The sequence below is a fragment of the Lichenostomus cassidix genome, chromosome 2 (genome assembly GCF_008360975.1).
Source record: "Lichenostomus cassidix isolate B80296 chromosome 2, HeHo_3.0, whole genome shotgun sequence".
Classification (NCBI taxonomy): domain Eukaryota; kingdom Metazoa; phylum Chordata; class Aves; order Passeriformes; family Meliphagidae; genus Lichenostomus; species Lichenostomus cassidix.
This window is the reverse complement of record NC_139482.1, coordinates 79,594,731-79,610,922: the sequence shown is the minus strand read 5'-3', so window position 1 is coordinate 79,610,922 and position 16,192 is coordinate 79,594,731. Positions and strand designations below refer to the sequence as shown.

General features: G+C 37.0%; 1 protein-coding gene across 5 annotated transcripts in view; it reads right to left on the bottom strand.

The window, feature by feature from the left end:
• Positions 1-16,192, bottom strand: part of CTNND2 (catenin delta 2) — a 638,189-nt gene that overhangs the window by 385,772 nt on the left and 236,225 nt on the right. For all 5 annotated transcript variants that reach the window (XM_085052133.1, XM_085052132.1, XM_085052134.1 and 2 more), the window contains one exon: positions 9,900-10,012. In XM_085052133.1, the coding sequence (XP_084908259.1) occupies positions 9,900-10,012 (113 nt within the window). The remainder of the gene's footprint in view (positions 1-9,899; positions 10,013-16,192) is intronic.

The window sequence follows — 16,192 nt, the reverse complement described above, 5'->3', positions numbered from 1 at the left end:
CCCACTTTTGCTGTGACTGCAGAAATTACTACAGTCGAGAGGAGTATATTTTTGAAAGTTACGACTACTGGGAAGTCTGTAACTTCCACCAATACATTTTTACTTAAAATCAGTTTAAGATTGCTTTGGTAAACAACCATGCTTCTATTAAAACCAAGAACCCAAACAAAGCCATCTTAATAGAAAAGTAACTTCATCATTTGCTAGGAACAGATAAAGTAGCCTGGATGAGGTTTTGGCAGAGAGCCTTAGTAACTGTTCCCATATCTGCACTGAAAGGTGGTCAGGATTTGCCAAAGCAAGGAAGTCCTGAGAGCAAGAGGTAAGAGCTTTATTTTGGCAAACTGCAGTGTCTAGTGAGTTAGATGGAATTTAAATTTAGGCAGTGGAGAAGAAGAAAGGTATCAAAAGAGTGGATGCTCAAGACAGAATTAGAGATCGCCTACACAAGGTCAGATAGTGAGAAGCACAAGGTAGGGGTGGTTAAGGGAGAGAAAATACCATGCCTGACTGCAATAGTTCTTTGAAATATTTCCTTGAAACTCAACACCAAACCTATTATTTTCCTTAAGAAAGCAATAAGACAGGCTTTGTATTCACTGGTGAAACACACACACACAAAAAAAGGTACATCTGGAGCTCTGGGACACTTTCAGCTGGCTGCATTTTGACTTACTCCTTGTAGAAATGCATTGTTACACAACTTCTGTTTCATGACCATTTCATTTCTAAATTGCTCGAGGGGTAAGTCATCTTTGTGTGGAGGGACACTGTTGTTTACCGGAGCAATAGATTTCATAACTTGCAAAATGTGCATTAGGGAAAGAACTATCTATCTGCTTGTAATAGCTGAAGGCAATCCAGAGGAATTGTACCTACTTCTGCTGCCTAATGCTGCTGCTGTTAAGATTAATTTGAATCCTTGTCAGGTATTCTCTGGCTTCTTATTTCTTATTCTCTGGCTTCTTATTTCTCTGAACACCCTTCCAGATATTCAGGGATCCTAATAACCAGATGAGGAACTGACACACAGATGTGATGACTGCTTACAGCAGCAAATGGAGCCAGTAAGATCTCTTGAGTAATTACTCCTAGATTTCTCAGATTCAGTAACCAGGATAAATGAGTATTTTCAACTTTTATCTTTGATCCTGCAGCTGTAAGGAAAGAGCATAGCTCCCTGTCTCCTCTGCCTTATCAACCTCTTCTCTTCTCTAGACTGCCCGTTTTTTCCTCAAGCTGCTTTAACCCACTCCTCCATTCTCAGTCTCCAATTTTGACCAATCTACCCTTTTCAGACTGAATCTGGGTTTTACCAGATGCATCATCCACACTTTGAACAAAGGTTCCTCCCCTCTAACTTCCCCCCATATATGCATTAACTGGGATGTTAAATGCTGGAGATCTGCTGCTTGACCTCTTGCCACTGGACTCAAAGGACATCTCCTTACCCTGACAACATGGAAGGGTGGAATAACACTAAGAGACTTCCCCCCAGGCTCTAGTATTCTGCCCAATCATACACCAAATTAAGTAGAAGGCAAAAAGCCTTGTAGGAAAGTAGGGACTTATCTCCATAACTCTGTGTAAAGGTATGTTTAATTCCTCTGATAACAGCAATGTCTTTTGGTGTAAATTTATAAAAACAGCAAGAAAGCTGATTAGTTGAAACTCCCTTCAAAACCTCCGTAAGTGCATTTTGAAAAGGAAATACTCACCCTGGAAGGGGCAGCTTGTCAAAATAAGGAACAACTGAAATCTTAGTTTTGAAAGCAGCAGGCAACTTTAATGACAGATAATACTTTGGTCTCTGTCCAAAATTCCTCTGAACTGACTCCTTGAAGCACCTTGGATACCATACTTGTTTTTGTGCTTGATGTCGATTGCCCATGGCCATTTTTTACAGGCACCATGTTACAGGATTTATTCTCAGCTGTAATCTGGATCTAAGATATCGCAAAACCACTTTAGTCAAAGATATCACTTTGACCCACAAGCAGTAAGCAGTAAAAATTAACTTTCCTGGAGAAGTTTGATGAAACTTGCCAGCAAACAGTTCAAATTCGAGAACTTTTTCATAATACGACACTTTCTCTCAATATACACTCAGCTTTGTCTTCTTCCAAACCTATCCAAAAACATTTTGACACACAATAAGCAAGGATGGGGACAAAAAGAATGTTGTCAAATTATTAAAGCAGATCCCAGCCAAGTATCATTAAAGGAGAACTAGAAGGGCTGTAGAGAAATAGACTTGTCACTTCTGCCCCATTCCTGACAGATATTCTACATATCCTGAAGTTTCAAATGGTAAGTTTTATTATTGTCTCCTTAGGTAAACTACTACAGTGCTTATCCACCCTTTATGATAAACTGAATTGCCCTGATTTTTCAACAAACCGTTTGTGAACCGTAGGTCAAACGTAGAACCTCACTTTGCAAGATGTGACCAAGTTTTACACTTAATGATACATTTCCTAAGATCAGCATTTCCATGCTTATTTCAAGTGTCCATGCTCATTTCCATGCCATATTTAAGTGTCAGGCTTTCAAAAACACATTTAAATTGTGAATGCAAAAATTGGAAACAGTTTTCAAATAACTTAGTAATATGCCAAAAGGGCACTAAGGTAGAGGATTCACTATTAAGTATCGTCCTCACTGGCTTACATACTAGTTAGTAAAAGTTGGTAAGTAAAGTATCTACTTTTTCTGTTGTCATTCTGCTTTGTTGTGGTATTGCTTATTTTCATGTATTCTTCCCATATTTCCTGTATTAATAAAACAGAAGACATAATGAAAAACTTGAGAGAGAATATAAGTGACAACTGGCAGCTCCATGTATGGCTTTCAGATGGTAAGGCCCTTTCTCAGGCAGAAAAATGTCCATATCCTTACTGACACAGCTTCTCTTTATTGAGATTAAACTAAAATCTGACACTTGATTTCATTAACATGCCAGTGTAATCAGTTTGGCAATGCAGAATTACTGTGTTACTACTCTCATGGAGATGTTATCTCTGGAGGGTGTTCAGCAAGCAGAAGAAGAGGAAGAGTATCTATGGAAGGGGTGCTTTAGAAGTCTTGCTGGAGTTTGTGCCTTTAGAGACATATCTACCTGGGAATTATATGATCCACACTACTGCTGTAAAAGATACAGATGTACTGTAAAAATCAAAATTACACCAAATCTGATTGTTGGGACATATGGGAAGCTTGTATTTCAGCAACAGAAGCTCATCTGCTCCAAAACTATGAAGCCAGTTAGCTTTCTGCGGCACATAACCAGATTAATCTGTTTTCTTGATGTACCTCATTGTGAAGAACCACCACAAAGACACTGCAAATATTCTAGTAATGGAAATACAAAAAAAATGTACAACCTTTGATTTAATCTAATTTTTTTGCTTTTGTATCAATTTCTTACCTCAGTATTTTTTTCAAACTGTTTCCCTTAATACTGGACATACAATACACTGAGGACAGATAGGCTCAAACTTAATCTCAGATCAGATTGTTCTGAATGATAAGATCACAAGTCCAATATTTAAATCAAATAAAATGTCATTCTTCAGAATATAACCAAGTAGTCACATTGCTAATATTAATTGTACCAACTGCTCCAACCATAATTTATTTCCTAGAGTGAACATTTTCTTCCTGTCTTCCTCTTTTGGTAGTGGTCTCAAACTAATTTATTGACCAAGTCTAATAGCATACACAATTTATCACATTTCACGTCTCACAGATCTCAGAACCAAAAGATCAAGAGATACCAAGTACAGGGTGATACTGGAGTACTAAAAATATTATCTTCAATAGTTCCTTGAGTCCCAAAACATTTTCTCTGACTTGAATGCTCTTATATGTGGTGGTACACACAACACCAGGAACGTCAACTATTGGTATCAAACTGGTGTAGGAAATTAGGCCTGGTACACTGTAACAGTTATGATACCAGCACAATCTGCCCATTCTGCTTCTGAGCAACTTATTGTATTCCACAAAATTCTGATTATCAAGATTTCAGAATCATAGAAACATAGAATATGATGAGTTGGAAGGGATTAAGTGATTGGAGACTCAAGGATCATCAAGTCTCCAATTCCTCAAGACACACACCCTGTGCCTGAGAGCATTGTCCAAAGGCTTCTTGAACTCTCTGGCTTGGTGCTGTGACCACTACCCTGGAGAGCTGTTCCAGTGCCCAAGCATCCTCTGGGTGAAAAACCTTTTCCTGGTATCCAACCTAAACCTCCCCTGGCTCAGCTTGATGTCGTTTTGAGTCATGTCACTGGTCGTAAGAATGAAGTGCACCTCCACTTTCCCATCATGAGAAGTGCCTAAATGCTGTATTTGGGCATGGAAATCAGCAGCCTGATTTTCAGATGTGCTTCCAGCTATTTTCAGAAGGATTCCAGCTATTACCTAGGTGGGCATGCATTAGCACACTATCAACCACCAGCAAGCAATCCTAGCAACCCAACAAAGTCATCAACATTTTTTGTGGTAGCTAAGTCAATTATTGGAAAAGAAGAATGGTATGGGGAAGAATTCCGAAATGACTTAGCTAAACTATAGGCTGAAAACTGACATGGGGGAAAAAAAACATCAAAACAACAAAACAAATCAAACCAACATTTTTTTAAGTGGCCAAGTGCTACAACATTTTTCATTCCTAATTATGCTCTGACAAAAGCTGCTTCAGTTTCTTTTCTACTGAGATAACACGAATGAACTCCTTAAAGATTCTGAATGTAAGAAAAATACCATCTTTTCAACTTTTTCTAAGAAAATCTCTCTGGTTTTGTTTTTTGGGTATTTTTTTTTCAGTGGAGGTATTTTTTAAAGGTTTGGTTTTTTTTTTTTAATGTATGCCTTCTAGAGATTGCAAAGAACTCAAATAATGCAAATGCTACCATGAAAATCTTAAGGTGGAACGAACTCTTGCACATTTTCCCATTGTTTTGTTCTAACTGAATGTTTCCTTCCAGCTAATTTAATTTTCATTCTGGCTTGACAGCATTATAACCAAAACTAGGTTTCCTAGTAAAGAATGGTAGGATGTTTACAACCTCTTCTACCTTGAAACACACAATGTATTTTTACTAGGATATTCTACTTTACCACAAGCACATACAATAAGCTTTATACAAGATCTAAAAATGTATCTAATAGTACCATGCTTAACACTGCCCAAACTCTCTTCAGGAGTAGAACAATCTGCATCTTTTTGAAAGGTTTTACCTGACCTGGTCACTTATAGCAACATAAAATCATTGTGAGATAAAGAGGGAAAAAACTACAACAAAAAAACCCTACAAAATGTTATCACAGTCAATTATTCTGACTTGTAGAATTTGTGATGAATGTTTTCAGAATCTTAAATTTTCAAAAACCTGCATGCTTTTATTGCCATTTAAATTTTATTTCAGATAAACCTTTTCATTAATTCACTTGACAAAAGTTCATGCAAGCATGAATTGTTAAGCTTTATACAATCCACAATGATGAGCAACAGTGTGTGACAAAACTTAAAGCTTATTCAGCTTCTAAACTTCTAAGCAAACATACACTGCAGAATGAGATTAATTCTGAGCTACAGCATTTGCTGACAGAAGTTTAGTAAAATCGTCCTACTGCTGAAATGCCCACCTCCTTAAAGAATATCACTTATAAAAATCCTTTTAAAAATAGCCACACTGTTGGCTTGTACTTAAAAAAATAGGTACAAAAACTAAACTTGGTGTTTTCACAGGTAATGATAAAATACTGATCCTCTTTAATTCTGCTTTGAAATAACTGGTGACCTTTTTTTCTGTCTTTTAAAAAGTTAGCTTTCTAATTTATATTTAATTTAAAGTATTTTTGTAATTTTTGTTTTCAAGTTAGAAGCTTCCCAGTAACATTTGGAGACATCACTGCAATCAAACCAATCTTGCATTCTGGTAGCCTTAGTGCTATGACCACTTCCCCAGGGAGCCTGTGATTCAATGGGAAAAAATAGAATACTAGAATATTAATACAACTCTTTTCCCAGGATTTATGTTTAGACAATAATAAAAAGACAGGAAAACTTAGGTGGGAAGCAGAAGTTCTTATTTCCATGGATGGAAACTCTAGAACCTCTCAGTGCAACCTGAGACAATGTTTAATCAAATTCATCACGAAAAATGTTTTCCTTACACCTAATTAGAATATTCTGTGTTCCAACTAGCATCTGTAACCTTTCATTCTACCCCAATGCACCTCTGAGAAGAGTCATGCCCTGTCTTCTCTACATTCTGCCTTTACCTGGATAAATCCAGAAGACTGACCCCTTCTGACCTTTCTCTTCTTATGGCTAAAACCCCTTGTTGTTCCCTCAGCCTCTTTCCACACCCCAGGTGCTCTCTAGCCTCCTGCCTTCCTGGCAGCCGTGCACAGAACCTGATCCAGCATGCTGATGTCTTTCTTGCACTGGGATGCCCAGAACTAGATACAGCACTCAAGGTGTATCCTCAAGAGCTTCAAACAGAAGGGATGAATCACTTGCCCTGATCTGCTGGCTACACTTCTGCTGCTGCAGCCCAAGGGGCAGCTGGCCTTTGCTGCAAGGACACACTGCTGACTCATCCTTAGTTTGTCGAAAAGAGGTCACAGAATCTCTTAGAGATTGGAAAAGACCTCTGAGGTCCTGAAGGTCTTTTTCTGCAAGGCTGTTTTCTATCCCTGGCAGTTTTGGTTACTCCATCCCAGATGCATGAATTTGCATGTGCAAGTAATTTACAAATTTCAACTTGGTAAGGTTCCATTCAGCCCATTTCTCCAGTCTCTGCAGGTCTAGGTTGTGGGAGCCTCATCTCTACAAGGCTACTAGATTTGTCAATCCTTAATATTAAATATCTACAAAGACTGTTATACATCCTTTCACAATAAGTAGCCTAAATTAGACCTGACACTGACAACTGCACAGAAAAACTGTAATCGCAATTTTATTTACTTGACCAACGCAGCAGCAGCTGTCTACCTATGTCACAGTGCATTCCAGCTATTTCTTCCATGTTCTTGAAGTGAAGGATCTTACAGGTTTATCCATTAGACTTGCTGTAATAAAGTGTGAATGACATGCATTTCTAAGAAAGAGAACTCTACTGAAGAAGGCATATACAAAGCAGGTATGCCTCCCATATTATTTGCTTTATTAGACTATATTTTTGCTACTTGTAAGACACAGAAACTTCAGCATATTGCTTCAGGCACTCATGCACAAATGCCAGTCTATTCAAGAGACTCTCAATGACAAATGGCACATCACCCCTACCAATTTCAGTAGTGAGTAGAAATTCAGTTGAGAATCTATTGCCTGACCAATTTGCAAATGCTGTGTTCAAAGAAAAAGAGTAGGCTAGGCTTGAGCTACACTCTTCAGTTTAAACACTAAGGCAGAAAAAACCCAACAAAAAAGCAAACAAACTGGCCACATAAAACAATGAAACAATTATAAAGAATATGAAACAGAAACTTCAAAGTTTTAAGGATTTGCTAACAAGTAAATACAATACACTTCTTTAATATGTGCTTAAAATTATCAGAGACTGAGGAGCTGTAAAGATATGCTGGCATCTAATTGCCCCCCCACACACTAAAGGGAATGACAGACTGACAGATCTGCCCCAGAAGGAACAAACCCCTAAGCCAAAGGAATGGAGCAGTATAGAATATGACCTGTCTCCTTATGGAATATATAATGAAATTTTAATACTCAGCAGGCTGAGTAATGAACTGCTCAGAGTCTGCCAACAGGGAAACACTGGGGAAGAGTTCGCAAGTTTTGTCCTATTTCATGGTCTAAGCATTTTATTCAGTTTTATAAGAAGCCACTGATACTGTCTTTGGTTCACAGCCAAGTACCTGTTCCTCAAAAGAATGTATTCAAGTCCTTTTTAGTGAAATTCCTATTGAATACAGTCCCCAGTCCCCTAAAAAATTGACTACAGATCAAAGATATGTCAAACAATACAATGCCAAAGCAACATTCTCAAATCTGGATGAGCACTGGAAAGTCAGCACAGCAGACAGACTTCACTATTTGACTTCACTTAGTGTTTATATTATTTCTAAGCCCCTCCAACAATGACTTAGAATTTTTAGGACAGAAAATTAAAATACTCATTTAATACATATGGGATAAACAACAACCTAACACAAGATTATTACTGATTTCCTCTTTACATCACTTGCCAAGTCTAAGGACAGCTATCTAACCATAAGCTTTCAATGTTATCTTCTGAAAAACAGTATTTCAAGTATTTCTTAGAATCTTTTTAGTCGAAATGCTAGAAATTGACTGGTCTTATGTAAAACATTTCTAGAGCACATTACAGATGTCAAAAATCTGCATAAAATCTCTTCCATTATTCTAGATTCTGCTTTATTCCACAGACAGACTGGCAGTCCAATTATTGAACTTCTTGAATAAGTTGAGTCTCAGAACTCACTCAGTCAGACCTCGATATCACTGATAACTCAAAAGTATGGCGTTATCAATGAGAAAAAAGTTCACCAAGGAAACATTTCGGGCACAAGAAATTTCCCCACCGTCGTATCACTGGCTGGAACAATCCTAAAATAACAGCATTATTTAAACATACATCAGTATTACTCAAACATATTTCAGATAACTTTCTTGACATTCAGTCATACCATACATAAAATTTAAAGTGTTAGGGAAGTACACTTGACATGCAAATATAATACTCTACTGCATTGCCAAGTACTACCTATTCCATGCTTAAATAATTTTAAGTAACATACTTTCTCTAACGTTAATGAGTCTAGATGGTGACAAACATTATATAAAATAAGATTTTATCTTATGGAATTAATTCTCACCTGATTTATTAAGAATGTTTATATTTAAGTCAACTTCATGTACAGCTTCTTCTGGATTAGTGAAAGGTTTTTCTGACTTCTGCCATTTTAATTGAACTTGCATTCAGTATTTTTGTTATATCTTTGGTATTCCACTGAATAATTATTTCCTACTTATAATGAAAAACAGTAATTTATTTGATTGAAGCATACTTTGAATTGCTTAAAGTGAGAAAGTTTCTCCCAGTAGTGATCGATACTTTTTGTATTTTTGCTATTACCCCACAAAACTTGGCAATAAGCCTGGCATATTATTATCTATTTATATTTCCACTGATAAATACAGAACACATGCCTATACAACTTATTTTTTCTCAATCCTTGAAACCCAAGTACTATCATCTTCCATTTATTAGGTTCACTGAGAAAACAAACACACATATCAAAAAGCTCAAAAATGCAAAGCCTTTACTGCCACTAAATTCACCAAGATATCACTGTCCTTTTGATACAATTTCTTAAATAAACTTCTCATCCTCCAAACAATGTAACAGAACAATTTCTTAAAGTAAACCACTGTTTAAACAAGGAGAGTGACTTACAACTTCTCATTACATTTTGATGAGAGGTCAGCAGCTTTACATAATTCATTAAAGCTTTTAATACCTTGAATGATAAAATTATGTTTAAATAGGTTCACAAAACTTATCAATACATCTCAGCAACTATGAAGCTAAAAATCTTCAGCTGAAAATTACAGCTGTATTGGTGGTGGAAACAGGCTGCTGATAGCCCATTCAGACTCCAGAAAAGCAATGAATTCCAAACGTTACTACTATTTTGTTACTGGACAAACAAGATACAAAATTGCATTAAATTTTCTTTTTATAAAGCAGGTCAAAATGCAAATTTTCTAACTACTAAAATCTCATACTCCCCTTTGTATATTTTTTTTTACAAAAACATAACCAAACTTGTTCTTGGTTACAATTCATAACAGCAACAATATTTACTAATTATAAAGATACCAACAATTTGTACATTACCTAATGCTGCTCATGCTTCCAGTTTCTGATCCAAGCTTACATCTCTCCAGCTGGCTCGCTACAATCTGACGTTCAGCCTCAAGTTCTCGAGTCAGTCTCTCAAACTGCAGTTCCTGAAAAAAGTTAAACCATTTGCTTTAACTTCTCTTGAGATTAAGAAGGAATTTCAGCACATAAAAATGTAATTTATTCAAGAACTATTAGCATAACACCTTATATGGAAGATTTTTTTCCTTTTAACACATTCACAGTTCAAATTTTTGTGGTTATACCTACTTGCTCCTTCATTTACTGTAATGATGTATGTTATAGAATGAGACTGTTTATCAGGAATGTAATTTACAAATACATTAAATAATTTAGGCCTACAGGGTTCGCACAGATCTCTCAGTAACACAGAGATTTTAGCAAGCTGACCTAAGTATGATCACAGATAAGTACAATTTCTGTTACTAGAAAAAACATGCAAAGTCCTGTGGATAATCCTGTGGCGACAAAAGACTTAAAAAGATGACCACCACGGTATACACCAGTGAAATAAATTGAATTGAAGGTATGTTGTTCTGGACTGAGCACAGCCTAATTTCTGCATTTAATGATGTGCAGAAGGGAAACAAAAGTAGGTTTGGACAAAAGCTGTGCTAAAATTCCTACCACTAATTTAATGTAATTTCTTTTATTCTGTCAAGGAAACCAAGCCAGTCCTACCAGGCAAGAATTATCCACAGAGCTTATTAAGGTACTTATAAAGTGGTTTTGTTTTTATACACAAAAGATTCTTTTTTTATTAAAAAAAACCTAAAAGCAATGTAAGTAAAATCCCCACCATTTCCTAAAGGGCTACATCCGGATCCCCATATTGTGGCACTAGTTTTATCAAATAAAAAAATTAAATACTTTTGGGGAGTTATGGTTATTGTAAATTTATCAAGTGTTGCTGCCCTTTCATTTTAGTCATAGTTACAGTATGTCATTCTCACAGATAAACAAAAACATCTTTCCTGCCCCTTTTATTTAGGTTTTGTTGAAGGCTGAAGGAGAAATATTTTGAGAATCCATGTCTTAAATAATTCCCTTATCCACACAAATTACCTCCCTGTACTGCAGAGGTATGGGAGGGAGTCCTTTGAATAACTCCCCAGCCTGGCAGAACAGCACTGGAAATTACTGGAGTTACAACTTATGTCCAACAAGTTTCATTGAATGACTTGAGAGAGAAGAAGAAATGGTAGAAGTAGAGTAGGATTCATAAGTGTTCATTCTATGTCCTACCTAAAACCTCAGGCCAAGAAGTCAAGGGTAAAGGAAGGCATTAAACTTTTCAAATCTCTGAAATGAGGCAAATCGTAACTGAAAGGTAAGAAGTAGGTGGCTGGTGGTCATTCTGCTTAATCCAGCTGGATCACTCTGCTTTACTTCTCTCGCTGTTGACATGGAATAACTTCTGTCCTGCACTATGAGTAAAGGGGGATGTCCACACAGGTCATATACAGCATGAAATATCCAGTGCATACTTAAAGGCCACTGACTATATGACAAAGCCTGCTTAAATGTGAATTTATTATTCCAAAAAAATCTATATAGAGTACAAGAATACCGCTGAAAGTCAGACTGATGTAAAGACCAAAACACCACTGCTCATTAAATGTCAACAGTGCTATAGTAATCAATAGTTAATAATATTCTCTGCACATTTTTTAGTGTGCAGAAACATCTTTTTCACTGTTGTTTGAAAATAGGATTATTAAAAATCACCCAACAATAATCACCCATTTCATATATATGCCTCCTTCACAGAGAGCACGTCTCTCACCTACGAGAATCAATTGCCTGAAAAGCTGAAGAGACTGTTGATCGGCTTTCCAAGAGTTTTTATTCAAATCCTGGTCTTGTTTGCATAGAATAAAACCCTTAATGCAGAAAGGATTGTAACAGAAATATTACTATAATGTTGAAGAATGAAGAATCAAAGTGGTACAGTATTTGCTATGCCAGCATCCTTATATCAAAGCATGCAAGCCTGGAGAACTTCTGATAGTATAAAGCACCAAAGAAAATCAAACTAAGCATTGTGTTTACTTTCAAAATAAAAGCAATTTTAACAGCTGTTCTGCTCCACTACATTTTTTGTTACTCGATTCTATCACGACAATGCACATTTTGGTGCTTAGCACAGCTTTTCATCCAGTCAGTTCACTGGTGAGGCACGTCAGATGTGCTCTTTGCTGTGGCTTAGCACAGGCACTTCTCTTACCTGGCCAGTAAGAAGATGCAGCTGTCTACATAATGCTGCTAAGAGAATGTAAGAACCAAGAACTCAGGAACAAGTGCTCCTGACTCTCTATGCTGTCCACTTGCCTTTTCCAAGACAAACAAGTGCAGCTCATTGTGCTCTTAGTCTAGTAAGTTTCTAAACAAAGTTTCTCCAGTTCCTCCCTTTTGTCCATGCTATCCCCAAGCCAACTAAATACAGAAATGCCCCAAACCTATTTTACTGAAATACTTTAAAAGTAAATATTATTTTGTCTTCTTTTTTTCTTCAACTGTCTGGATTGTGTATCTTCTCATGTTTTTCCTATGCTTTGTATCCCTTCAGTTAATTGCTCTGGTTGACAACTTTTCCAGAAACTTCTGCATTTTCTCAACTATTGCCCTTTTTTTCATTATTTGTCCACAGAACATTTTTTTCTCATGATTCTAGTCTCCAAAATACACTTCTCTACTCTTCACTCTGTCATTTGTTTTTCTTTCCCACTTACCCCTTTCTGTTCTCTTCTGCCTTCTATCTTTCTTTCATTTCCTAACACAGCTCATGACTCATCCTCCACCAAATCTCTTTTAGTCCTATTACACTAAGTGCTACTCCAGCAAATGCCCAAACTGATTGGTTTAAGGAGTTTTTCTTATTCTCTCTCTCTCTCTGGTTCCTTATTGAGGAAAATCTGCTCTTCTTAAGATGTAGAAATTAATGTTTTCTGGTTTCACTGCCCACATTATTTAAGTCCTGCCTTGCAGAGATGACTAGAAAAGGGCAGTTGTACCTACGTTATTCCTCAAGCAGGAATAACAGACGTGCTGCATCACTTAAGAAAGAAAGGAAGAAATAATCTTGGGTTTTTAATGCACCAAAATGGCTAGAAAACATGAACAGTAACTTCATTACAAGCTTTTTAATTGCTACTATTTCTTACTTTACTATCTTCTGTCAGGTGCCATCAGAAGCTAAAAATGAAAGGAAGGAGACAAAAGGTGGGGAGATGAGATACGTGAAGAGCTAAACAATTATTACTTCAAGAATTATCCTCTACATTAAATTTAATCAGCAACTGTGTTTGGTATTCCCTCAAGCCATGAAAAAGGTGCAGGTCCACAGGGTTGCCTTCAGAATGAAAAAAGGAAAGAAGATTTCAAGTGAGATTTGTGAATCTGCTTTCTCTCCATACCAAGAAACCCTGACAGTAAACAAATTAATAAGCTTCCTTGTCTTTGTCTGGGAAGCAGTAAGAGTGACTAATATTTGAATAAATCCATATGTTTAGATTTCAAGCAGCTGTCACAGTGCAAGAAGACAGAAACCAGAAACAGCATTTGCTTACATTTTATAAAAATAATCACTGAACCTGACTCCATCATTTGTCTTATTTGTTGTGTTTACAATCATTTTCACCAGTTCATGCCACACTGGGTTATCTTCACAACTTTCCCTTATTTACCTGAATCAAGCTAATCAGAACATCAAAATTAAAAGAAAATTCCTACTCACTGATTATGCAAATCTGTTGTCAAGACAATTGCAGAATGAAGAACAGCAGAAACTACAATGCAACATCAAAATTAATTTACATAATAACACGTCAAGAGCAGCCTCAAGAACTGTGCTACAAAGGGCAACAATGCCAAAGCATGTGCCCAAGCAAACAAAGTGCAATGACCAGCCTGGCAGTCCCTAGCTCTTGGCACCAGGAGGGGTGTGGGACTGGGAAGCTACCAGAGACTAGAGATAATGATCAGAGTATTCCAGAGAAATCACTCAAGAGAGCAACCTGGAAAGGGAGAAACTTAATGAGAACCTTATCGAATTGTTTTGAAATGATACAAAGTATTTCTCCTCTAGGGCCTGAAGCAATTTATGTTTAAATAATGACATTTGTCCACTGCCATGGGAGGGTTGGTTTTTTTTTTTGTAAAAAATACTCGTTATTCCACTGACGGCAATTCAATGTACTTTCTTTCTCAGCATGAGTTTTGTGTTTTATCTATCCTCTGCAGCCACCAAAGCTTCAGGCACTAAATAAGACTTGAGTCAGGTCATAACATTTCACAGTGGTCCAGAAACTGAACAAGCATAATGGAAACCTTCACAGCCTTTGGACAAGTTAGGAATCCTGAGTTCAGTGCACATCAAACCAGAGGATATTTCATTATTTTTTATGCTTTACTTCTGCAGGGTCATCTGTATTGACCCATTTGAATGTTGGGAAGGGTACAATAGGTCAAAAGAAATTTGGTTGGTATTTGGAGTTGATATCATTTTACTTCGTCCTTTACAGTCTTAAAAGTAATCCTTCAATCCTTTCACACTGAGATAGATGTATATCAATGCTGAGCAAAAGACACAGCAAAATCGGTAGTGACTGTAAAAAGCAACTGATAAAAAATCCCTGAAATAACAATCTAAATTTAGGCAGAAGGGGCTTGCAAAATTATTGGATTCCTAAGAATCTTTAGGTCATTACACTAAAAGAGGAAGTGTTTATTTTTTGACTGCAAATATGCTATACAAAACCTGGTTGGGACACTGGTGATCATTTGAGTCTTCAAATACAGACAAATAACATCACTGATAATCCAGGTTGGGAATCCCTGGTGAGATGAATACAGGAAGCCTAATTACAGCTACACAAACAAATAAATAATTTCTGGGATTGAAGTCTTTCAAAGCAGTATGTTAGAAACCACAGAACTTCAAAAGTACACAGACTGTAAAAATGTAAACATTGGCTCTATCTTTTTGTAACCTGTTAAACAAGAAAAACTGCACCTCTATTAATATCACAGGTAGTATGTGTATATTCTGAGGCACATCCTATGGCATCATGCACAATTCTATATACTGCACATCAATAAACTCCAAGTGAATGCCACTACTCAAAGTGATGTTGGTAACAAACTGTTCTTAATCTATTGTACCAAACACACATGAATAGCAAAAATTGGGGCACATACTTCCTAAGGAAAATAGCAAAACCTACACAAGTTTAACTTGGCAGAAATCTAGGGACAGATAGAATCAGACACAAACCAGACCTGACAGCCCATTCTGTAAACAGAAGGAAAACAGAGTGTCTTCATGCTTTCAAACAGGGAAAAACACCACTAGCAATACCCCTATCCATCTAACACAAAATGTTGTTCAAAAGCTTCAAAACCGGGCTTCAGAATGTACCAATCAATACCTTCCACTTTCTCTACACTGCCCATTGTTGGATTGAGTTTTCACTTGTTCTGTTCTTATCCTTTTTCACTGGATTGTTTCATTCTTCTGTTATACTCAATAAATGGGGGTGATGCAAAAAGCTCACAAAAAGGTAATCAGACAAGCAGAGGCAGAAAATCCAGAAACTCAGTGGTGGGTATGTACATTCTTGCAGAATCTTAATGGAGAGACGACTACGCCTGTGTGCAAATAAAGTTTCTAGGTAACCAGCCTGAAGGAAGCAATTCACACACTGGAGGGCAGGACTGCCATTCAGAGGAACTTTGACAAGTTGGAAGAGTAGGCCAACAAAAGCATCATGAAGTTCATGAAAGAAAAACAAACAGTTCTGCACAGAGGATGGAATCCCATGCAACAGTACAGCATCTCCCCAAAAAGATCTGGGGGTGTGGTGGACACAAAGTTATGACTCAGCAGTGCATTCCTATGGTGACAATGGCCAACCACTCATTGCACTTCACTAACAAGAGACACACCAGTAGAACAAGGAAATGACTGAAGTAATTATTCCCTTTTATTTGGTACTCCTTAAGCTGCATCTCAAGTACAGTGGTCAGTTTTGGGCCACCAGGACAAGATATGACAACATTTTGAAGCAAGACCACCAGAGGGCCAAAAAGATGGTGAGAAGATTAAAACACACATTATACAGGCAGAAAGTGAAAGAATTTGGTTTGTTTAGCATGGAGAAGAGATGGTCTAGGGAGGACATATTTCACAGAATCACTAAGGTTGGAAAAGACCTCCAAGATTAAAAGTCCAACCTTTGACCAAACACTACGATGTCAGCTAGACA